The sequence below is a fragment of the Tachypleus tridentatus genome, chromosome 6 (genome assembly GCF_004210375.1).
Source record: "Tachypleus tridentatus isolate NWPU-2018 chromosome 6, ASM421037v1, whole genome shotgun sequence".
Classification (NCBI taxonomy): domain Eukaryota; kingdom Metazoa; phylum Arthropoda; class Merostomata; order Xiphosura; family Limulidae; genus Tachypleus; species Tachypleus tridentatus.
The window spans coordinates 68,526,697-68,553,259 of NC_134830.1; the positions used below are offsets into that span (position 1 = coordinate 68,526,697).

Sequence of the window (26,563 nt, forward strand, 5' to 3'; positions counted from 1 at the left end):
GATATTTTTGGGGTTTAACGAGATTTTATTACAATAAAAATATAGTCGAGTCATAAATATATTTTTATTTTTACAGAGCAAAGTTATACAATGATATGCGCTCTGTAAACCATGGGTTATCGACCTTCGTATTTTAGCGTCGTAAGCTCCCAACTTCACTACTGAACCGTTGGGGTTTTATAAATTACAGATTGTTACTTTAATTTTATATTTGTTTTCCAGTAATTGACGCAATTTTTTTTATCGATGTAATCTTACATGAGTGGATTAGCTGGCCTTAGTGGCCAAGTAATAATAATAACAATTCAAAGACTGACACTTGAATTTTGCTGGAAATACTGAAATTTATTGTCTTATGTTTGTAAGAACGTTGCGTATCAAGTATGGTTGTAAATATAGTTTTCTCAATAATATGTATAAATTCACACAAAATGTCTATATGAATGCAATGGGTATAACAATGAGTTGGTACTAGCTATGCATTTCAACGTTTGTGAACGTAATTTTAAACTGTAGTGTTCACATTGCGTATCACAAACTGCGAGACTACTGTTTTTGTGCGCTAAAATTAATTCTCAATTCCTCCGTTTTACAGAAAAACAATATGACTAATAGAAAGAAGTGTTATAATTATAACTGCTCTGATCATGTTGTGGAATGGCGCAAGTTATATCTGCATCTAATAAGTATGTAGGACATCGTCTTCTAGCTTTTCCTACTGTACTTCGTTGGGTAATTGTACTAAAATTATATAGCTCTAATGCTTCAACCTTTAGTAAATGCTAAGTTGAGTATTGTAGGAAAAACTTCAATAATCTAATAGTGAACTAGTGTGTTTTTAGTGTCTATTGACCTGCTTCACGATGTTTTTAAAAATAAATATTTTTATCCTATATTATTACTGTGTTTTTCTCACGACGAACATTGCGTAAATTCTTAGTTTATTTTACTTGTTTCATTTTGATATTAGTCTAATTGCGTAACAGAAAATGAATACAGATATAGAAACTACTATCTTAAGACTTGGTGTATTTACATACAACATATTTATGTTATGTTTTAGCTTTATATTGTAGTTCATGTGTGTCGAAGATGGTACACCTGACATAATTATTAAAAGATTTAATTACTAGAAATTATGATAAGTAAAGAGCGTTCTTATTATAACACTGTTTTATCACATCAAAGATAAGTTATGGAAATTTTCAAAAAACCCTTATCTCACTAAGCAGGAGGTAACTGGAATTTTTGTATGATTATGATTACTTAACATTTTGGAAAGAAGAATAACAACTCAAAGTTGAATTTCAAGTTCGAAGGTGTTCCTCTCAGGAAAAACAACACTTTTCCCAAGCCACAAGAATGTACTTTGAAGTAAAAGTTGATATTCACAAAACATTTTAGAATTCCAGACTTTCGAGAAAAATCAACTTCTTAGTACTACACAACTGTTTATTAGAGTCAGTCAAGACTTGTTCTTTTAGAATTTGGCTTTTAAAACGATTAAATAATAAACAGGGAATCTGACCACTGTGATAAAATATATTGTCATTTCATAGATGAATAAGTTTTATATAACCCTACATGTTGTTGTTGTTTTGTTTCCTCAAGCACTATGTAAATAAATCTTTTAACAGTATAATCGTAAAAAACAATTTTCTCTACTTTGAAAATATAAACTCAAGATTTTATTAAGCACTAAAACTCTTAAAATACATGTTTATTTAGTGCAAACCTGGCCCCATATTGAAAACTAACTATATCTAAACTAGATTAATATAAATAATAATAACCGGTACCTGGTTCATTATGACTAATCTCGTCATAAGTATATATATATATATATCAAACTTTTATTTTATTTTCTGTCCTGAAGCGAAACTTGGCCTGTTTGAAGTTTATAGACCTATTTATGGTGAGATAAAATGCAAAGTTGTTGATTTTAGAATTACTGATAGCTGTATCGTTGTAAGTGTAATATGCGTGTACTTTGTCTATGGACGCTGTTAAATGCGCTGTATTATTATTCATCTAAATCACCGACGTTAAAAATGTGTGTGATATGCAAAGAAACTGAAAAGTTTGTTTTTTTTAGGCTCCTTGATATTTTCTAAGCCTAACAACATTCGAATTAACAAACAAAAGATAAACTCCTGATCGCTACAAGCACTGTAGCTTTTCTCTTTTCAAAATACATTGTATCGAATGGACAAATATCTGTATTACACAGAAAGGCAACATTATGCAACCTAAAGCCATATTATCGTCTGAACGCGATATTTTATTCAATACTATTTTTATCTCTGTTGTGATTGGTTCTACAAAATGAACTAAGCAGAGTTTTAATCAGAAGGTTTCACTTACGATCAAGATAGTACACTGTAAAAGACTTGTGAAAATATGTTGAACAAACCAACAAAAATGTCAACTTATTTCATCTTTTTTATTAGGAGATTAACGTTTGGTTGTCTGTTGTAGAGCACAAAACTGCACAATCGAAGACCGATTTTTAGCGTTATAACATGAGCTGTTAACATTTCCACACTACTCATTAGTACATTGAGAACTGTACACCAGTCTAATAGAATTAAATGTGTACTAAAAAGGTAATATAGGGTCTGATAAATAGTTTCACTTTGTGAACATTACCATTTTATTTTTATATACCTCTTAACACTTAAATGAGGAAGTATGTTCATTTACCACACATGAGATTTGAAATATTTCATTTCCATTACATAGTCGCAATTATTTCGAATCAAAGCTGGAAACTGAATGTTCTTTTCACTCACGTAATCCATGAAACGACCATTATTAATTTATCTTCAAGATATTTACTATGATGCAATCCCATGGTTAAAATACCTTCCATTAATATAGTTTTGTTTTGCTTTCATCATTTGTACAAAAGTATTCGAATTAAATTTGGTTATTTTATTCACATTATATTAACTTCTAGCATTTATTAAGTTGCTCTTTAAGTTAGACCTGAACTTTTAAGACTTTGGAATGTGTATATTAATAAGGTTATAAAATACAAACGTTAAACTTGAAGTATTCTCACGAGCCATTAGGTTCATAATGTAGAAAAAAGTTCCTTTTTGAAGTAAATAAACCACTGTACTCTTTGGCTTCAGTACTTTCTAATACACTTAATTGTGCTTAGGTGACAAGAAATGTTTTTGTTCATCTATGAGGTGTAATCGTTAAACAAACTGGTGTTGACACAAAAGTTGTTTTCGAATTTTATCATTAAAATTTTTTAAAATTAATTTTTCGTTATTACAATGACAGAGCGTTCTTTTCGTGATGGCTAGCATAAAGCAGTTTGTAATACCCAACGGCATACTCACTTTACATGAGTTTTTAGAAAACATTCAAAAATTCTATCCTCCGAATACGTGATCATGTATATTTTTAGTTGTTTAACTCATAGACTATGTTGAATCATCAATTTGAATGTCTTTTTAATGATTGCTGGACACTGGCCAGTCTTTGGAAGCAGAAAACTGTATTACTTTCTCAACCCGATCTGTTAAAAAGGTTCGGACGAGGACGATTTCCAAACAATGTCGGTCGCTTTCTTTTACGGAACAAACCTGAAAACCTACTACTTTCTGTTGTTGTGGTTGTTGGATCTTTTGTTGCAGCTTGTGGCTCTTCTTCCTCGAAGTCACCGTTTTCTTTTACAGCTTCTGTTATTGCTGCAATTTGAGTTTCTTTCAATAATGGAAAAAGTGTCGTAGTTGTGGCTAATGTGGAAATTAAAGTTTTTATTTTGTCTTCCTCCTCTTCATCGCCTTTTTTTTCGTCAGGTTTTTCTCTTTCAACTTTATCGTCTTTCTCTTTAGATTTTCTTTCCGCCCCTTTTTCACTCACTTCAAAGTTTCCTTCATCACCTGTTTTATCCTCTTTCTCTTCATATTCGTCTCTTTTCACCGTTTCAAACTTTTCTTCTTTAGATTTTCTTTCTTCATTTGCTCCATTCTCTTTCTCTTCAAATTCTTTTTTCTTCACTACTTCAAGATCTTCCTTTTTAGGTTTTTCTTCATTGGATTCTCTTTCTTGTTTTGCACCGTGATTTAGCCTGTTTCTTCCTCTTCGGAGAAATGGAAGACGAGGTCGACTTCTGGAGCGACCAAATATAGTATTAGGTCGAATATGAAGAGTGGCAGTGGCTGACGTTGACGTCGTAATTTCGCCATTGAAATGCGATCCTGAAGTTTCTGTAATAGGAGATTCACTCTGACTGTTTTCAAAACGTCTTATTGTAGTAGATGGTAAAGTTTCTGTAAAGGTAGTGCTTGATATGGTTGTCGTTTCTTCTCCACTATTTTTCTTCTCGTCTTCAGTTTTACTAAATATTCCAAATCGATTTCTGGTATTAAATGATGGACGCCGACGACTAACTCCAAAGCTAGTTCTTCTGTTCCCAAGCCGAGATTTAAATCTTGAGTTCCTAGATGTTGTTGTGGTGGTTGATACAGTTGTTATTTCTTTGTTTTCATTTGTTTCTTGGTTCGTAATTGACGTAGTTAATGCCGATATCGGGGGTTTACGTGATCGGAAAAATCCCGGAATCCTTCTTGGTCCAAATCTTCGACGACTGCTATAAAGGGTTGGAGCAGCTTCTGTTGTTGCAATAATATTCTCTGTTGTTGTAGGTTCTAAAGCTGCCTTCACTTCCACTGAGGATTCGTTTTGCCTCGCAAGAGAATCACTCTTGACTTCGATAATTTCATTGCTTTTAACTACAGTGCTGGCATTATTATTCACAGAATCTAATATATCAAATTCGGCTGATGAGTCGCCTGATAAAGGACTTGTTGCAACATCATGGTTACTGAAACTCTTATGTTTCTTATGCTCGACAGAACTAACCGTAACTAATGACGACAATCTCTGTCTCTTACTAGAATAATAGTCTGGAGTTAAAGGAAAGTGTGGTACGTTGTTTCCATAGCGATATACATTAGATATTGGAATAATAGGTGAAGAAGAATCTTTATCAACTTTCGATGGCGGAATATTTTTCAAAGTTAGTGTTTCAGGCTGTTGTTGAAGAGAATGGTCTTTATGAATAGAAATTTCCGGAAAATCATTGTTTATGACATCAATAGATGCATTTCCTTTTCCTTTAGCTTTGATCTTTTTTTCATCTTTTAGAGAAATGTTATTTTGAGTTTTTGTTTGATCATAATTTTCTAGGTTAGGAACCTCATCGAATTTGAGAGATGTGTTGGTCTTGTTGCTTGAACCTTCAACGTCATCATAGTAGTAGTAGTAATAGACTACATATTCATTATCACTATTCGATTTATCATTAGCAGGGATACCTTTACCATGTTCAATTTCTGAGGCTGGAGCTTTCTGAATCACAGATTGTAATTGAGGCTGAAGAGAACCAAACAGTTTATCTTGGAATATAACATCTGTGGTAGGAGAGGGTAAAAATGCATGAGAACTAGATGTGTCCTGATTCGTTTGTGATGGCAGTGACACATGGCTTTGAACTGGGCTAATTATAGCTAGTTGGCCATTTATTTTAACTGTTTGAGAGGTTTTATACGGTTGATGGTTACTGATCTGATCTAAGCTCCAAGACTGGCGTTGTTTGGAGTGCAAGAAGTGTGGATTTAGAATTTTTTCTGAAGGATTTTCTTGAACTGAAAGTTGGTGGTGAGGTTTTTCTGGAAAAATATTTTGTTGGAGATGTGTGTGAGAGGAAGGTTTTGATGGCACCTGATATTGAAGAAGTTTCTGACTTGAGGTTTCTGGTGGGTCAGATCGAATAGGTTGGATAGGAAGTTGGTACTGCGCACGAATATTAAACTGCTGACGTAGTTCAGTTTGAGTTCCTTCCTGGGAACTTGATGGGTTTCCGGCTTGAACATTAGATGGTTGTCTCCACTTTTGTTGCTGAGATTGAGGAGGCAGAGGAAAACGGTACTGTTTCAGTGGCAATCCTGATTGTTCTTTTGGTTGTTCCTTTCTGTACAGTAAATGTTGAAAAGGTTGTTCCCGTTCTTGACTAAAAGAATACAAAAGTTTGTTTTGTTGAGAGGGCTTGTTTTTAGTTGGAAGTGGTTTTACGTAGACTTGATATTTTTCTGAAGGCGAGGGTGATGACTGTCTTCTGCTTCTTATATTTTGTTCACCAGATCCGATATGAATAATAAAGATCAGCAACACTAGCACGAAATGTGATCTGTTTAAATAGATATGAAAAGTGTTAATACGTCGAGAAACGAATTATACATATAGAAATAGATATAATAAGCGTTAATATGTGGAGAAACGTATCATTAAATGTAAGGTCTTTTTATAATAAAACATTTTGTTTTGCCTACCATTATTTTCTTTCAAAAAGAACACGTGTGCTTTAAAAAACAAGTCAAATTTATCTTGTACATATATTGAAGGCCCGGCATGGCCAAGCGTGTTAAGGCGTGCGACTCGTAATCTGAGGGTCGCGGGTTCGTATCCCCGTCGCGCCAAACATGCTCGCCCTTTCAGCCGTGGGGGCGTTATAATGTGACGGTCATTATTTGTTGGTAAAAGAGTAACCCAAGAGTTGGCGGTGGGTGGTGATGACTAGCTGCTAAATTAGGGACGGCTAGCACAGATAGCCCTCGAGTAGCTTTGTGCGAAATTCAAAAACAAACATATATTGAAGAATTCATAGGAAACAAATTCCATCTTGAGTAGACAAAATAAAGAATTTAGATAAAAACCTAACATGCGATTATTTTTCGAGATTCACAAAAATCTTTGATACAAGACGACGGTTTATCTGTTTCTTAGTTTAATTTTGCGTAGTCATTCTAAGACTATCTGCTCTAGCCGTCCTTAAGTAAGATGTGAGACTATTGAAAAGTAGCCAGCTAACGTCACCCACTGCCAACTCGTGGCTTTCTTTATGTCAACGAATAGTGGAATTCATCGTAATTTTATAATGCCCCATTGCTGAAAGGACGAACATATTCAAACCCATTATCCACGATTTGACTCGAGTGCCCTAATCATCAGGCCATACCTGTGATAATAGAAATGACGGTAAAAATTATACATTTATGCTGTTTTTGACAAGCCTAAGGTACATAATAATAAAATTCCAATGATAAACTGTATCTGAAGCTTTCTCGATTCAAAATCTGTCGTTTGGACTTGGATAAGAATATTATACATTTTATCTTTAATAGAGTGTAACCAATATATTTAATGTTGTAGGTTTTAACTTTAGTTTGTTTATTTGTAGTAAAGCATAGGGCTACACAAGGGGCTGTTTGTTTGTTTTTGAATCGCACAAAGCTACACGAGGGCTATCTGCGCTAGCCGTCCCTAATTTAACAGTGTAAGACGATAGGAAAAGTTACTAGTCATCACCATCCACCGCCAACTCTTGGGCTACTCTTTTACCAACGAATAGTGGGATTGACTGTTACATTATAAGGCCCCTACGGCTGAAAGGGCGAGCATGTTTGGTGTGACGGGGATTCGAACTCGCAACCCTCAGGTTACGAGCCGAGCACTTTAATCACCTGCCATTCCAGGCCACAAGGGGCTGTCTTTGCCCTTCTCACCAAGGGTATTTAAATCCGAATGTTAATGTTAAAACTCAACTTACTTGCGCTGAACCATCACGGGATGCAGATTTTAGGGTAATAAGTGTGATTCTACAAAAAGCACGGAACCATGACTGATTAGTATAAAATATTTTTCTCCTTAACTGTGCAAGACAGTATTTCTAAATTTCTTTTTTACGACATCTATGTAATTTTTCTGGTCAACTTATCACTCTGGCATTTGTAAATGTGAAATTGAACTGAGTGTATGAATTTTTGAATTCAGACCCATTTTTAGTAAAATAAAAGCTTACGTGTTGATAGTATGGTAGTATCTAATAATATATAATTCATATTCGATATTGTGCAATATTTTTTATATATGTTTAATAGCCGAGTAAATTATCGCAAACTTGGGGATTTCATTTTTGACGAATAGCGAGCCGGGTGTAACTTAATGGTTAGCATATTAAGCTGCAGAAGTAAAAGTTTAATGTTTGAGTCCCGACATATCGCTGAAAACATTCTCCACATTCAGCTGTAGGGTGTCAACATGTGACAGTCAATACCGATATTTGGTGAAGAGTAGCCTTATAGGTGGTAGATGTTGATGATTGATTGGTCTTCCCTTTTCAGTAGATCTAAACAAAATAAATAAAAAATTGGGAATTTTAAAACTTGCAAATATGGACCGTAAACGAATTAAGGAAAGAGTATTTTTAAGCTTGTTTCCTTATTTTTGTCAAGATCTCTAATTGCAGATTTTTAATTTTTTGTTTATATTACTTGTTGTCTTTTTATGTTCAACTTTGGGCAAAAGATTATTTAATATAGTAGCTAGCTTTTTACATTGTAATGATAATAAACGTAGCTAGTACCTAGCTGATACGGTTCATGATGATTTACTGTAGTTATTGGCTATTTGATCACATTAGTTCGAGATGTAAATTGTTAAACTGCAACTGGATATTGTCATGGAGATTTGTTAGAGAACATAGTGAGCATTTATAGTTCCTATGTAACTAAGTTATTTGTATATAATGCATATTAATGATCAAATAGATGCCCCCATTAAGTGCGTATAAAATTTTATTAATAAAAATGAAGTCTTAAAACAAAACATTTACGTCTAAACATCGCTTTAAACCATCTTCGTGTCTTCCAAAGTAATTTTTCTACAAATGTGTATAATAAAATTTAATATTATGTGTATTTATTTTTATACCCCTTTACTTTATATATAGTATAGGGGTCGACTCCCTAAAGACATCAATTGTACAGGGTACAAAACATTGAGTATCTACATTTTACAGTCATAGTCCGATTTCATCCTGTACTTAGGCTTTTTGATGCAACACCAGATGTTCGTAAAAAAGCTAACTTTAAGGGGTAATGATATCACTGTTTACAATAGAATTGTGATGTATTTTCGCTTATGTAAAATATGGAAGAAACAAATAGAGTTTTCAATACTCCTTTTCACAGTACCTTATTTAATGTTCTACAAAAGAGAATGATAATAATAAATTCATGCAGGCCGTTTTCAGAGTTTATTATTTTCCTTATAAGCCTGGCATACATACTTTCACGTCCATTTGTATGTGTACAGTCTTAGCATTCAACAGTAAATGTTTTGAAGTGTTGCTTAAACCGAATCTTTACTGTTTAATGTGCCTTTTATTATGGTTTTGTGCAATTTCTTACGATCTTTATTAAGAATCACCATCGTAGTTTACGATAGGAGGTGAATATGCTAGAAACTCAGGGTGTCTGACTTTGCTGTTTTGATCGTGCATCACATTAGGTATTATTCAAGTTGAATTTCTAAATTGCAAATTGACAACCAGTAAGTTATGTTCTTTAAAGACCCGGATAAATAACTACGAGAGGCGTAATGTATTAATTAAACTGCACATTTTACTACTCAATGTGTCAATAAAGCTGTCCATAAATTGTACTTTGCAGCTTTTAAAAAGGATGACGAACTTAATTCATGACCAAAGTAACAAATACGTTTATTTTTAGTTTACTATTTTCCCGCAAGGCCCGACATGGCGAAGCGTGTTAAGGCGTGCGACTCGTAATCCGAGAGTCGCGGGTTCGCATCTCGGTGGCACCAGAATATGCTCGCCCTTTCAGCCGTGGGGGCGTTATAATGTAACGGTCAATCCCACTATTCGTTGGTAAAAGAGTAGCCCAAGAGTTGGCGGTGGGTGGTGATGGCTAGCTTCCTTCCCTCTAGTCTTACACTGCTAAATTAGGGACGGCTAGCACAGATAACCCTCGAGTAGCTTTGTGCGAAATTTCAAAAACAAACAAACATTTTCCCGCAAAGCTACGCAGTGGGCTATAAGTGCTCTGTCTATCGTGAGGAATCGTATCCTTGATTTTAAACATCGGGACAGTAGATGCAGTAAGAGCCGTAATTCTTTTATTTTATGCATACGATGGTGGTTGTAAACGTTTTTATACCTATTAAACATTGTCCTATTAAACCTTTGTCCTTGGTAGTTTGTCGTATTTAAGTTCAGCGTACGTGGTTATTTTCTTTTAAAAAAGGGAGCATTGAAACTGGAAAATCTTCTTTGAGCGTCAAGATAAATATCGGTCACAAAGTTCCGTTATATCGTTTCAGCTACATAGAAGTACATGTTTCAGCAACAGTATAGTCATACAAAATATCTTTCAAGAAGTATGAGTCAAAATGTCTTGCATGTTCATAAGCTCCTTAATGTAGGTTAATTAGATGCTGTAGGCCTAACTAGTTCGTGTCATGAACACAAAACATAACTTTACTGGCCTTTGTTGTTGCTAGTTGCTAACAAAATACTCCTTCGAAATAAGATAGGAAAATTTTTGTGAGAAGGGTCAAAGATCGAAAGACATGTTGCATTTACATGACACACTTTCCACGGACAAATCATTGTTAATGAGGGGGAAAAAATATTTAGAATGTCAGGGTAATGCTTATGCTTAATCTGTATGATAGATGTTCAACTTATTTTACTTGAGAGGTTTTGTAATTTTATACGAATTAACAAAAACACATTTTAACATTATGTAAGTTGAACACGATTTTAAGTTTGTATGGATGACGTGTGTCTTGAAATAGAATTTCATCTGTTAATGAAATCATATATACTGTGTTAAAACAACTGAGGAAGTTAAATCTATCAGTAAAAGTTAATAATTTCACACCCAAACGTTGTTTCTTTCTTATATATGGCTATCTTTCATTAGGTTCAAGTTATGTTCAGTGTTGTTTGCTTGTTTAAGAGCAAAGCCATAGTGGTCTATCTGCTATGTTCACAGCGGGGAATCGAGTTTTGTATTTTAGCATTGTTAGTTCGTAAACTTACCACTGTTCCCCTGGGGAAATTGTGTTCAGCATAATTTTGAGATAAAAATAGCAAGAAATAAAAATTAATGCCACTTTCACTCTAATTATTCATCAACCATTACATATTTTTAGGCATTTTCTTTCTTTCTCTTATTGGCCTGGAGTGCCCTTGTAATTAAGGCACTCGAGTCACAATCTGATGGTCAAAGGTTCGAACCTTTTCATCATATATGGTCGTCCTTTCAGCTACGGGAAAGTTACAATGTAACGGTCAATACAGTTATTCGTTGTTGAAAAGTAGCTGATGGTGAATGGTACTGTCTGTCTGTCTTCTCTCTCATCTGTTACTTCAAAAATCAGAGGCGCCAAACACAGACAGCTCTCGAGTAGCTTTTCGCGAAACAACACAAAGAAAAACAAACTTACTGTTATCCAGTTTACCAACAAGACTGTTCATTTAAGATAAAAACGAAGGTGAGAGTAGAACAGATCACATATTGCTCAAATAGTGGGAGGGTTTGATTCATCCAACTACACACAAAAAAAAAAAGATCTGACTTTGTCTACGGGGTCCTGGTTTGGCGTCCTTGCCTCGTTTCTTTGTATCTATGATCAGCAACTATAGGTGACTTGTTCGTATTTATTCTTCCGTGTAATAATCCACCATGTTATAAAATAAAAAAAAACTTTGGCAGGTTGAAATAAACAACCTTCTCTTCACAACTTTTAAGCCCTTTATTATGCCAATAAATAATAAAATTCAAGGTTAAGAAATATAAAAAAACCTTCTGTCTGCCCCATTTTTCCTAAAACTTCGGACGAAAACTAATGATTCGCTTTAGTTAGCCTAATACAATCCCATTAGGGGTTTACACGAATCACTGAATTTGCAAAATGAATAAAAAGTAAAAACATTTATCTCAGACTCCCGACAATTATTACCAAAAAAAATATTGGACTTCCCCTGCCCATGACTATTTGTAAATAAGCCTGATTGTCTCACCCAGTTTGTACCATCTTTTTGTTATTCCAGGTAAGTAACTTAACATGAAATTAGATGACACCCTGGTAGCTAATGTTTAACATGGTTAATCACATGTTAATCGAAAACATTGGTTGTGAAATGACAAATTTTTACAGAACACTGAGTAACAAATTTTAGTCTATAATTTTCAAGTACTTTTACTTAATTTTGGATTTATTTTTCACCTGTGAATAAACCTTCCTTCAATACACAATAGTTACTTACAATTCAGATTAACCTCTAATTCGAGTTTGAGTATTTTTGTGGTTTGTTAGAGTTCACTTATTACATCTATTCTCTGCGATCATGTAAAAAGCTCTAGTGTGGTGGAACAAAATGTAATGTTGCAAAACAGCATCATTTTCTTATGCTTATAGATGCTTAAGTTGCATGAACAGTGTAGCAGAAGTCAAGTTCAATTGCATCAACAAACTGAGGTTCTCGTTAGAAATGGCTGGAGAAGACCAAACTAATAAATCCCCTAACAGGTACCCATCATGCCTTAATCAAACTTCACTGTTGTCTATATACCAAACTAACATGTCCCCCCCCCCAAGAATTATAAAAAAGTGATACTGACTAAAAAATTTATAATATTACAAAATTCGGATTGAGAATATTTAGAACTAACTAGTTTACTAAAACATCATATTGGAAGAGTTTTAATTACAGCAATTCATTCCTCTTTAACAAAAGTAAAATTCGAACTCGTTATGTACGCAAGTTACTTTTTCTTGATCGACGACCTGTAGTATGGAGATATAGAAAAAGGTTACTTCGCACATGCGCAATGCAAAAGAGCAAAAAGTTTAGTTGTATGCACTGGCTAAGAATTAAAAACGGAAGGCAAAGTTTATGAGTGATTAGTCCATTCTTGTTTGATTTGAACTAGAAATGTAGTTTGACTTATATTCATGATTGTAAATTTAGAGTTCGTTTTTATACATTATACAACACAATTAAAGATGCTAATTTTCACAAAGCATACTTAAATACAGTTTGTTCTTTTATAACTTTTAAAATGACGAAAAATCGAAATCGTCTTACTTGAGAGAAGGCTTAGACAGAAAAGACTTGGAGTATACTTGAAAGGTGTTCTTAATGGAATGCATCTGTCTAGAAAGTGCAGACTTTTTTCATACTGTTGTTTCAAACTTTTTTATTAGGGAATCTCAGATTATGTAAAATATAAATAATAATTTCATTTAGATGTTGTATGTATATTAAAAATGTTATTTTATGTTTTTTTTTGTCCACTAATCAGTTCTTTACAGTTTTAAGCAAACTGAGTTTATTTGACTGTTGTACGTATTTTTAAAACGATTACAGGTCAGAATATTACATAACATATTCAGCTTTACGTTAATTTTTTTACCCGAAGTGGAAGCCTAATGTAAAAATCTCTAATCTGTTATAATAATACTCCGTTTTTTCAGTCCAGAAAATGCGCAGTTACATTATTATCTAAATGCGAAAACGCATGCATTTCATTTTAACGAATGTAAACACAAGAAAGATATAAATATATCTTAGTAGACATTTTGTACAATAACGCATTAAAAGCTTATAAAAGCTCTAAAGAAAGGTTTAAGAGACGAAGTTTATCGACTAATATTAACAAGTACGTTTTATGCCAAAAATACATTAAAACACAAAAAATCAGTCAAGCTACAAGCCAGGTGTTTGGGCCGCTTGACTTGCGATCTGAAGGTCACGATTTCAAATCTCCATCACACCAAACATGATCGCCCTTTCAGCCGTGAGGGCGTTATAATAATCGGTCAATCCCATTATTCGTTGGTAAACGAGTCGCCCAGGAATTTACATGGGTGGTGATGACATACTGCCTTCCCTCTAATCTTACACTGCTAAATTATGGATGGCTAGCGCAAATAGTCCTGGTGTAGCTTTGCAAAAAATTCAAAAAAGAAAAGAAACAAACAGTCAAGTCACTGCAGCTGGAATTCAGACTTTAGTGAAAACAGCCAAACACGGCAAGATGTTTATTGACAAATACAAGAATTTAGTAACAACACTGAGAAGGTTCTTTCTAACACCAGTTTTTTACACATAATATTACAAAAACTGTATAGCTTCTTACTAGTAAGCGCAATACGACATATAACGTATCTGAATGGTCGTCAGAATCTAGAGAAACGTCTTCCAAAGAATAACTCGGATCGACTGGACTTGTTGCATAATCTGTTCCTATAAAAGCCACAGTAAGAAACGAGATTCCAAATTTCATACAGTTGAAACATTCGAACACGACAGAAACTTGAAAGAGGCCAATGAAGCTCAGAATGACAATACAATTTTATTGAACGTTCGAGGTGAATACCACATACGTTAGAAAGGCGTTATGCCATCAAAGTTGTGTGAATAGTTATGTTACCTCAAAAGTTTTAGAACATCTCACACACCGATTCTGAACAAACTTTTCATGTTTTAGTTGACTGTATATATTACAACCTTATACACCAGAAGCGAGTGTTCAGACTGTCTGAATTACTCGTTTGTTTCAGAAAAAAAATCTTCCACATCAAACAAGTACAACATATTCGGCTCACAAGTTACCTGCTCACTATAGTCATTTTATTATTATCCCGATTCAAAAGGGACAGGGACAATAACATTTCAGTAATTAGAAGTAGGGTAGTGCCCTATAAAAGAATAATGTTTAAACGCACTTAAAACGGCATTGCTCCAGTTATGTATGTATGGATGTGAGGTAGATAAACGCAGCACACTTCGTATTTCAGCAGGCATTTTGAAACCAGAATTTATTTGTTTGCTTTTCAAATTTCGCGCAAAGATACGCGAGGGCTATCTGCGCTAATCGTCCCTAATTTAGCAGTGTAAGACTAGAGGGAAAGCAGCTGGTCATCATCACCCACCAACAACTTTTGGGCTACTTTTTTACTAACGAATAGTGGGATTGACCACCACATTATAGTGCCCTCACGGCTGAAAGGGCGAGCACGTTTGGTGTGACGAGGCTTCGAATCCGCTATTCTCAGATTACGAGACCATGCTGGGCCAAGCAGAATTTTCAGAAAAAGGGTTCGTCTCATCCAAGAAGTTATCTGTCACCACGTAATATAAAGGTAGAATAATCGAAAGAAGCTGTGCCCGAACGTTTTCTTATGTTTGTCAAATGACTTGTTGACAGTGATACCTATTGGGCTGCTGAGTAGCAATATGCAATCTCAGAAGATAAGTTTGTATGTTTGTTTTTTGAATTTCAAGCGAAGCTGCACGAGGGCTATCTGTGCTAGACGTCCCTAATTTAGCAGTGTTAGACTATAGGGAAGGCAGCTAGTCATCACCGCCCACCGCCAACTCTTGGGCTACTCTTTTACCAACGAATAGTGGGATTGATCGTCACATTATAACGCCCCCACGGATCAAAGGGCGAGCATGTTTGGTGCAACGGACATTCAAACTCGCGACCCTCAAATTACGAGTCGAACGCCTTAACCCACCTTGCTATGCCGGGCCATCTCAGGAGATACTGGGAGAAAGAGTCTTGTGACATCCGAGTGTCCCTTGTCGTGCTGCACTGAAACTGTAACACCTTTTCAATTAATCCTTTTGACATAGCTATATCATGAATACAACTTACGTAAGAATCACTGACACACTTGTCCATTTGATGGTACAGTTATTATCTTTCGCTGTTTTGATCCTACGAATTTCCGAATCGGAGCAAACATCTTTCTAGTACACTAGAGACTCGTTTTACCAAATATCATTGAAATATTATGATTAAAATTGAAATTAGATCAATAAACTCAATTCAAATAGTATATTACGAGAGTGTAAAAAGTTGTATCTGTTGTTATAGCAACCAACTATGGTTTCAGTTTTCTAAATGTCATTAATGTTGTATTTCAAGTGATAACACAATATAATGTTTATCCATGCATCATGTTTTAAAAGATTTTTTGATAACAAAATTTTCATTTTTCAATCAAAATTGATATTGAAACAGGTAGCTATGACACCTTTATATTTTTGAATATCACGAAAAACGTGACCACTTGTGATTAGTAAAACAGGCAGATCTGAATGGTAGGTGTATTCATCTTTCTAATGATATATAATGTACCCATATTAGAGATAAAGAAATTAAACTTGAAAGAATCCAATCCTTGTTGCACGTCTCTAGTGATTTTACAAAGTTAGAAAGCATTGATTAAGCATAAACACCGGTTTTAAGTTAAAGAAAAAACTAGTTTTCTTTTTTAAAGTTTTGGACTGGATAATTTTATGAAGGATTAAGTTGATGTTGGCTTTCGATTTTATTGTGAAATTACATTTTATATCCATATATAAAAATTACAGACTAAGAACTTTGCATTAAAACTATTTTGAATCCTCATCAAGTTGTCACAGTCCATGTCGCCGCGTCAGGTCATATTCTATTGAATGATAGTGCATCCTTATAAAAGCCATGCAGCTTCCATTGAAAAGGACTCCATTATAAGGCTGGCACGTTCAAAATACAACTCTAGTTGATGATAGCTTTCCATAATACATCTAATGTGCAAAAATGACAATTTTTCAGCTCCCGTCTAATCACACAGAATTCCATAGGAGTTGCATCTGATACATGTTATTCCACTGCGTTTGTCACATGACTTATTAATTTTATTCAAAATCAGTTTAATATAACTTACTCAATCCTCTGTATAGGATGTTACTGTAGAAATGAGTAGATACGGTGTCGTCCTATCATTTTGTGGAGATGATATTTTTAAACATGTTTACGAAGATTTGACATTCATTACGATATATTTTAATCAAACTGTCTTTTAAATTACCAGAACAAGTGTCGTAATGCCAAGTCTCAATACTCTAACTGCCATTGTTCACGAGGTATGGCGTGACTATATCATGAAATGAACAATATCTTGCTCGCTCTTATTTGTTTCAGAATTTTGGGCAAAGTTACACAAGAGCTATTAGGTTGTCCAGAAATAAATGTCGGAATTCTCACGATGATATTTAGAAGCTCATTATTGAGTAACTTATTGTTGGCTGGTTGGTTTAATCCAACGTTTTTCGCTTACAAGGTGTCTTAATTGTCTGCTGTTTCAACTCTACTTAGAGTAAATTTCACAACCACCAAGACAGCATGGACAAGAAGGACTTTCGTTTGATTTTCTTCTATGACTTCAAACTTGGACGAAAAGATACCGAAACTACACGGAACATCAACCAGGCATTCGGCCATGGATCTGTTACTGAACGTACAGTTCAACATTGATTTCAAAGGTTTTGACATGGAGATGAAAACACATTAAGGGAAGCAGTTAAGACAGACCCTCGTACAACAGTACGTGAGCTTGCAGAAAAGCTAGGCACAAGCAAATCAAGCATTGCAAACTATTTTAGTGCGATTAGGAAGACAAAAAAGTTGGATAAGTGGGTTCCACATGAGCTTACTGAAAATCAACAAAATCGGCGTTATGAGACCTGTCAAGAATGACGCTCCAAAAATTGAACGAATTGGAATCGAGGTTCTGCCTCATCCACTTCATTCCCCAGACATTTCCCCAACAGATTTTCATTTTTCAAACACTTTGACAACTTTCTGAATAATAAACGCTTTCAAAACGAAGTGGATGCAGAAGAATCTATCGGGGAGTTTATTGGCCATAGAAACTTTGATTTCTACAGCAAGGGCATAAACAGCATCATTACACGTTAGCAAAATTGTGTTGAAGTAAATCGTGCTTATTTTGATTAAAGCATGTTTTACAACACTGGCTTATACTTTTCCAAACTTCGTAGTTTAAAAACGACGTTTATTTCTTGACGGCTTATTATTTGAGCAGTGCCTTCCATAACTCTCAGCTCGTAATGTAAATGTAAGGCTAGTACATAGTAGACACCGTCAACTTTTAGGCTACTGTTATGTGGTAGAATACTATAATCCAACTGCCACTCTTATAGGGCAACACGACCTGAAAGTACGGAGGACATTTTGGTAGTGAACTATAAATACTGGGATTAAGTCTATAGTTTCTTAAGTAATGTAAAATAAAATAAAATTCCCATTTAAAAATACGCCAATCTTTTCGTTTGATATTTTTCTTCTAACTTTTATTTCATTACTAATGCACGTGGCCGTATGGTCCAAACAACAATAATAATAAAACATGAAATGTACAAAAATAGTGTAAATAAATTTAATGTTAGACATAAAATATTTTATCCAACTGAACCAAGAATGAATTATAGTGTTGATAACAATCCCTAACAGGTGGTTTTTCCGCATGGTTCAATGCCATTAAACCTAAACAGCAATTGAAGGGGTTTGAAATTTGCAAACCTCAACTATCATATATAGCTTCAAAAGTAACAACATAACCGTTATTGATTTATGACTCTTCCGTAAAAGTTTGTTTGCTAAGTACAAACGGACATAAGGGGCTGCCCGTGTTGTTCGAGCAAGGAATATTAAAACTCAGTTTTTATCGCTGAGTTACTGGAGTAGGATGGGGAAGAGTCGTCATAGCACATCGAAGTGGCTTGACATTCTTCGTGACACCTACCCTCAGTGAAAAGCTGAGAGTTGATTTGTTACTCTAGTTTTTAATTGAGTATTTGGATCACAGTAGTACATACCGTGAGATTAAAATGTGCAGCATACGTTTGATATTAGTGTGCTTAAAATGTAAATGGTTCTAAGTAAACTAATTCCCATCATTTAAAAATGAAAATCACTGAGTTTGCTTTATTTAAATAAAGTAGCTTTCAGCAAAAAACTGATGCAGAAGAACAGAACTTAACGTAAAAATTAATAAAAGTTAGAAACTGTCCTCCTCGTAAAACACTGGACAATTAGAAATACGGAAAATTGATGTATGAACCATCAGCTGCAGAGACAAAAAAGAAGACAGTGAAAGTTGAATACATTTATAAACAAATAGCTGTGATATCTTAAACGTATTGTGTACGCTGATATGGTAATAACTGTGGTTCAATCATGAAATTAGCTCTTCGATCTGCAATTCCAAGCCACTTTTGACTAAGCTTACTAGCACGTAAATACTTCTTTAAATCTGGATACACCACTTGCCCCGTTTTGTGTTCTCTAGTTCCTTATCCAAACACTTAGTGACCAAATGATTGTCTAACAAAAACTATAGTTAGACTGTATACGATTCCTGATGTTTTGTTTGTTCTCTTGTTGAATTTCGCGCAGTTACTCGAGAGCTATCTGCGTGAGTAACAGAACAGATGTAATGCAGCTAGTTAAACCCATTTACTACTAACTCGTGGGGTCCCCCGTTAATACATCGGTAAGTCTACGGACTTATAACACTGAAATCAGGGGTTCGATTTCCCTTGGTGGACTCAGCAGCTAGCCCGATGTGGCTTTGCTATAATAACACACACTAACTCGTAGGATACTCTACTTGTAAGCGTGATTTCATCATCATCTATGTAACGCAAAATGTGGAAGATTTGTGAAAAAAGTGATACACAAAACACGACTGATTTATAAACTCAAAAGGACAGAGATTTGTACTGCGTTTGTACATGCGTATTCAGTCGATGTTGTTAGTTGAAGTGTTAATATTAGTCCCAACGTTATAAACAGAGATGATGTCGCAATAATATAGTGTTTTTATACCATTTCATGGCAGATTTCGAAAGAATAAAATTACCATCACTGCTTTATCTCCAACAAAGAGTATATCAAATCCAAAAGGCTCTGACAATATACAAATGTGTTAACCAACTCGCTTTATATACCATGTGTTCAGTGTTATTATGTGAACGCTTACATTTAATAATAATTCAAGTACATAGGAAACCAATGCTGTGGGTAGCTGAATGCAGAATAAAGTCCTCATTAATTTATAGCTCACCCCACTTCCTATAATGGTTCAGAGGTAAGTCTGAGTGCTTATAATGATATAAATCGAGCTTCTTTACCCGTGGTGGGGATACCACAAATAGCCCTTTTTGTAGTTTTTTTGATTAATAAGAAATAAACAATCAAACGTTCATTTCTAACCATATTTAACTGGTATATTGCAAATTAATTACAAAACACTGATCCAGTTGAAAGGAAACTGGGAGAAATCGTCATTCCCATTGCTAAAATAATTAAAATTCGTTTTCCATATTAACAAATATGCAGGGGTTACGTTTCGGCTGTTACAATAGAGAAACATGCGTGTACCAACAATCGTACTTATCTCCACCGACCGTTAGAAAAGTTGATTTTTAGTTTTCTGTCAGTGGGTCTTTTGTTAATTATTATTGTTAAATATTAATTTTGATCTAATCTGTGACTCATCAATAAGGTAATAAAGTTCACGGTATTTTAAGATATGTGGGTTATAATGTATATTAATACAGTTTCTTCTTCTGTGGAGGGCATTATATTGTGAAAGGCAATCGGTCCACTGATGTGTAACGCTTACGTTGTCTTCCTTGTAGTCTATCACTTCAAAATCAGGCAGAGCTGGCGCAGATCACCTTCGAGTAGATTTGAGCGAACTTCAATAAATCGCAGCAAATAGTCCTCTTCTTAAGTAGTTACAATTCAGGCACTGCTATATAATAGTATACACAGTTAAAATTTTGTTAAATCCTTGCCATGCCTTTATTAGGCACATATGGTCGGTGCTTTGGAACTCCAGTTTCAAGTGGCACCAGCGGATGAGAACTAGCGATCTTTTTCCCAGGACGAGATGCCAGTCCATCAAAGGTTAGCCACCAGCTGGGTATGATGGGAAACTGAGGTTAAGTGTCTTAATCAAGTATACAACAACATGACACGAGCTAATTTTCATCGCGCAACTATCCACCTGCGAGTTCCAGGCGCGTAAGAACGGAAGATAATGGAAACAGAAGACAGAATGAAACATTACATACTGCTATGGAAATATAAAATATTCTAAAGTGCAATAATTCGCAAATTAAAGAATCACTAATACGTTCATTATAACTAAAATACTCTGCTCATAAAGTGAAATACTATCCATCATTAATTCCTATTTATTAGTCTGATTGATTTGTTTGTTTTTCGAATTTCATGCAAAGCTACTCGAGGACTATCTGCGCTAGCTGTCCCTAATTTAGCAGTGTAAGACTAGAGGGAAGGCAACTAGTCATCTCTACCCACCGCTGACTCTTGGGCTACTCTTTTACCAACGAATAGTGGAATTGACCGTCACATTATGACGCTTCCCAGGCTGAAAGGGCGATCATGTTTGGTGCGACCAGGATTCGAACCCGCTAATTACGAGTCGAACGCCTTAACACACTAGGCCAGTCTGATTAATAGCCTTACCACTGTTCCGACTTTATATAATGACTACAATTTCAGATCAACGTACAGTCTTTAATGTATTCACATAACACCATCACTTTTCTCATAAGCCTGGATTTAGTAACTTTTTAATATTTTTTTCAGTTTTTAAGAGCAAAAAATAACGTAATATTTTCATGGTAACGTGCTTACTTTATTATTTTAATATATAACAGAACAAATAACATAAATAAACAAACAAAAACATAGTGTGTCTGCAAAAGCAATGTAAAATAATAAATATTGTGTGACTTAAAATATGATGTTCTTACTGGTTAAACAATTCACTACTATATTGCCTGGCACGAGAGAGTACCAGAGCTCATAAGCCTATTGGTCGTCCTATTTACTTGTGATCAGACTCTAGTACGACCCTTGTTTCTGAGAAGTGACTTTTTTACTGTATTCCAAGTTTCTCATCAACCACAAACGATTTTGACCCCGAGACCTCTTGCATGTCCTTCTTTTGAGCTAAAGGATTTTCTCATCATTAGTTATTAGTATGAAGTTTTTAAACTTAAACTACCACCGGGACCAGCATGGCCAAGCGTGTTAAGGCGTTCGACTCGTAATCGGAGGATCGCGGGTTCGAAACCCGGTCGCACAAAACATGCTCGCCCTTTCAACCATGGAGGCGTTATAATGTGACGGTCAATCCCACTATTCGTTGATAAAAGAGTTGGCGGTGGGTGGTGATGACTAGCTGCTTTCCCTCTAGTCTTACACTGCTAAATTAGGGACGGCTAGCGCAGATAGCCCTCGAGTAGCTTTGCGCGAAATTAAAAAACAAACTACCACCACACAGGCATGTAAGCGCACCATTAAACTGTTTGTTTTTACAATGAAACCTTTAATTTCGTTATCCGTTTTCATAATTTCTACTAATGTGTGTTTGACTCGTATTTAATATATCGCTTGCAGTTTTTAAGCTATACAACAGTTTCCTAATCAAGTCAAAATTTAAATTTATCAATGCTTACCTGAGCCACATATCTCACAGCGGTCCTTAAAAACCAATTGGTCTACCGGTGACAAACGCGAACTGAACCCGAGGCTGTTAACCCACGAGACACGAGATGAAGACAAGCGAAGTAAGCCGTGAAGCAGAGGGGGGCGCAGTTTTATATCATTGTTAGTGACCTCGTTTCGCCCCGTTTTTCAGAAAGGTGTAGCCACGTGCTCCGACTCTCTGCGGTGTTTATAGTTGCGTTAAAAGATAGAAAACATTACACCTAGAACTCACGAAGTCCGATGTTGAATATATTACGTCCTTTAAGTTTTGAAGCTATGTACAACAATACTATAAAATCTACACCCGGATTGAGATCATACGATTTGAAAATATAGAAGTTTGTTTACCTATTTTTAAGGGAGTTTTCCAAAGCTTCTGCTTCATCCGTATTCCACTCTTCAGCAGATACAGATGACGTAGCAGAAACAACAAAAATTTTCATGAATAGTGACACAAATATAGTGCATTCACTCTTCTCATTGGTGGTGGAAAGTTTATCTCTTGTAATATGGTAATTTTAAGAGCCCAAAAAAACAAATAAGTAAGGTATATATAAATGACTTTAAGCGCCATTTTCTTTTAACTTGAGAATATCCAGTTCAAATAGTATTCTAGGAATAATTTCTTTCTGAGAAACAAACTTATCTAAACCACCATTCTATAGCTAATTAACATTAATTTTCTCTCAAAGTAAGCTGCGTCCCTAGTGTGGAACCAAAAAAATCAACTTGGTGATGAATATAATCACTATTGAATTTTTTAAGGACTCATTTATAAAGCTTAGAATGCATTGCTTAAACACTTCTGTACCCTTGCCTGTTTGTAACGATATTTTAGGCTAATATTATTAGAAAATGTCCATTTAATTTAAAGGCATAAGGTGTTTTCGTTCGTAACATAAAACACAACCTGATGTTTAAGACTCAAAACGTTGACTTTAGTGATTAAGTACAATTATTTTGAAGTTTTACCTATTTAAAATTCCCTTTGGTGGACACAGCAGATTGCCCGTTGTGGCTTTGTTATAAGAAGAATACACACACACATCCATTTAAAAACTGCATTTGTTGCTAGCTTTAGGCATGTGCATCATTATATGATTACCAGTTGAAGGCTCTCGTTTATGCTGTCAGAAATGTTTTGAATGGAATTTCAAAAGCTTGCAGTCTAATTTATGCATGCTTATGAAATATCAGGTTCATGGGTATGTCTCATTTTAGTTCGTTTTGTAGAAAAGAGAATAAAACTCACTTTTTCTCAGTTTCTCAGGGATAGCCCTCCTCCCCAGTGACACAGCGGTACGTTTGCAGACTTACAACACTAGAATCCGGATTTCGATACCCGTGATAGGCGGAGCACGGGTGGCCCATGGTGTTGCTTCAAACATTTTTTTCAGGGGTTGGTGGAGACATCCTATATGTTTACTATCGATAAGACTTTAGTGAAAGTATACCACACTTTTTTATATTCATCTCAAAGTGAGATCTGACTAACTAACTAACTCTGAACTTTGATTCTCCAATATGGCATAAAAATAGCATTCTTCGGCAAAAATATTTACTTAGAGAAACAAATAGATTTTATCTTGGTGTGCCTTTTTTAGGATAAATTCCACTGTTCTAACATACCGATTTTGGGGCAGGGATAATACTACCTGAATGTTATATTAACAGTGCCCTTTAATTGGTTTATCCCACAACTTATTTCTGCTTAAAAAAAAAAGGTCCGAAGTGCATAGTCATATTTACAGCCCAATGCTTTTGAGGGTTCTGCGATAACGTGAATACGTTTTCTAATAATTTTGTTTTATTTTCAACAACATTATTCTATAAGTCTTTTATGTTTCAAGTTGTGGAAACAAAAGGCGGAAGACTTTTGAAACGTCGTCCTCTACACTTGTATCTCCACAACAGGCAGTTGCTGTACGTTCTACAAAGTTTAATCATGAATACTCTTCCTGAACAGTCTATCAAAGCAAGCAGCTAGTTCATAGCATCTACCGACGTTGTTTGACCTACTCTTGTTTGATTAGTTAGCGGAATTTGAGCGTTATCCTTATAAAGCGTTCATGGTTCCAAAGTGTTGAGCGAGATTTAATATATTTATTTTTTTGTTTTTTACGGTAACAGGACAGGAATACTTGGTGATGCTCGACCTGAAAGTTACTACGGTAACGCCCATTATTGTAAGTCTTTATATTTTAACTTCCAAAACAATTTTGTCTATCACTACTAGATGTTGTCAGAGGTATGCCACGTGTCTTGTTTAATGATTCTACGCCTATCCATTTCCAAAGCATTGCATAATAAACAAACAAAGTTCTAGACACCAACATAGCATGGTACCGTCTCGTGTTAAGCTTTTCTCTAACTTTATCGTGTTGTCGCGAAACGTGATAATCAGGTTCTTCAGAAGTCACTGATTCGAAAACATGTGTGAAATATAACAGAAGCTTATTTTTGTTCATTTGGTTGGGACTACACACGTTATTTCTTCGTATATTTATTACCAAAATCAGTTGTTCGTGTAATAACAAACTCATGAGTGTTTTTATATTACGGGAAAACATAAACACGTTACTTATGCATAAAACAAGTACATTTCACCTTCGTCATGTATTACAGAAAAACAATGTTATATGCTTTACCCTAACTCTGGCCCGGCATGGCCAGGTGGGTTAAGGCGTTCGCCTCTTAATCTAAGAGTCGCGGGTTCGAATTCAGGTCGCACCAAATATGGGCGCCCCTTTTAGCCGTCGGGGCATTATAATGTGACGGTCAATCCCAATATTTGTTACTAAAAGAGTAGCCCAAGAGTTGGCGATGGGTTGTGATGACAAGCTGCCTTCCCTCTATTCTTACACTGCTAAATTAGGGACGGCTAGGGCAGATAGCTCTCATGTAGCTTTGCGCGAAGTTAAAAAAAAACACTTTACCCTAATTATTAAAAACAAAACAGGCGAGTGCTAATTATCAATATTCAAAGCAGATGTCTTCAAACTTCAGTTTTTCTGACCTCCCACTTGCCATCCTGAAGGTTGTATCTGATTCTCCTTCTGATGGTTGACTCCACGTATCTATTGCTGTTTCTGATTCTCCGTCTGATGGTCGACTCCATGTATCTGTTGGTGGTCGAGATGTCTACATTAGTCTTTATCTTAAGTTGTATGATGTTTTATTTAATACACTTTCGTCAGAGTGTGACCTGTGTTTGAATATAATCATTTTGAACCAACCGAATTTCTTTGAATTCCTTATCCAGCTACTTAATATAGTAGTATATATTTTAGATTATTTTAGTTGAATGTACAAAATGTTCAGCTCTGATTACACCCTTTTTTGTCATTTCTGAACAGATCATTTAACTTCTGGTTATAGGTTTGGTTACACTATGTAACAAAAATTTTGCTTTTTATTGTTCCTGGACAGCAAGTGTTATTTTCCAATTGCTTATGGCTAAAGTGAATGGAAAAGGCCTATTTTTCTCTTCAAACTTTGCTTTTGTGACCTGAGTAATGAAATTTTCAAATTTACCCATTTTCCAGAACATTCCAGATAAATTCAGTGCCGAGTAGCTGATAGAGAATTTTCTCGAACTTACAAAAATTTTCAAGAACTTTCTAGAATGTTGTAGAAGCCTCGAAGCTGTGCTGCTCTATAACGGGAATAAGTATCCGTCTCTTCCCCTGACTCATTCGATGCACCTCAAAGAGGAATACAACAGCGTAAAGACATTGCTTGAAGTATGATGAGTATGGCTGGGAGGTTATCGGAGACTTCAAAATGATGGCATTCCTGATGAATCTCCAAGGAGGCTTTACCAAGTTAAACTGTTATCTTTGCCCTTGGGACAGCAGGGACACCGCAGCACACTTCAACAGAAAGCACTGGCTACAAAGGACCGAGTTCTCTGTGAAGAGGCACAATGTTAAGTGTGAGCCACTAGTGGACCTCTAGAAAGTGTTGTTTCCACCACTTATGTCTGCAGCCTTCAAGTATCTTCGAGATCTCTTCCCTAAGTTCTCTGAATTAAAGGTCAAAACTGGTGTTTTCATTGGACCACAAATAAAAAAGATTCTGGAGAGCACAGAATTCCCCAAGAAGCTCAGTAGGAAGGTGAAAAAAAGCTTGGGGCAGCTTTGTCGCAGTGGTTCTGGGCTTCTTGGGCAATCACAAGACCGAAAATTATGTGGAATTGGTTAAGGCTCTGGTGAAGAACTAAGGCAAAATGGGCTGTTGGATGTCCCTGAAAGTCCATATCTTTGACTGAAGATTAATAACACTAT

At 35.3% G+C, this 26,563-nt stretch overlaps 1 protein-coding gene across 1 annotated transcript; it reads right to left on the reverse strand.

The window, feature by feature from the left end:
- Positions 1–4: 4 nt before the first annotated feature.
- LOC143252745 (uncharacterized) lies at positions 5–22,386 on the reverse strand. The gene is made up of 2 exons (XM_076505361.1): positions 22,247–22,386; positions 5–6,208 (listed from the first exon to the last, which is right to left on the reverse strand). Exons 1-2 carry the CDS (start codon positions 22,255–22,257, stop codon positions 3,523–3,525), a joined length of 2,697 nt encoding a protein of 898 aa, XP_076361476.1. The 5' UTR covers positions 22,258–22,386; the 3' UTR covers positions 5–3,522.
- Between the last annotated feature and the right edge of the window lie 4,177 nt (positions 22,387–26,563).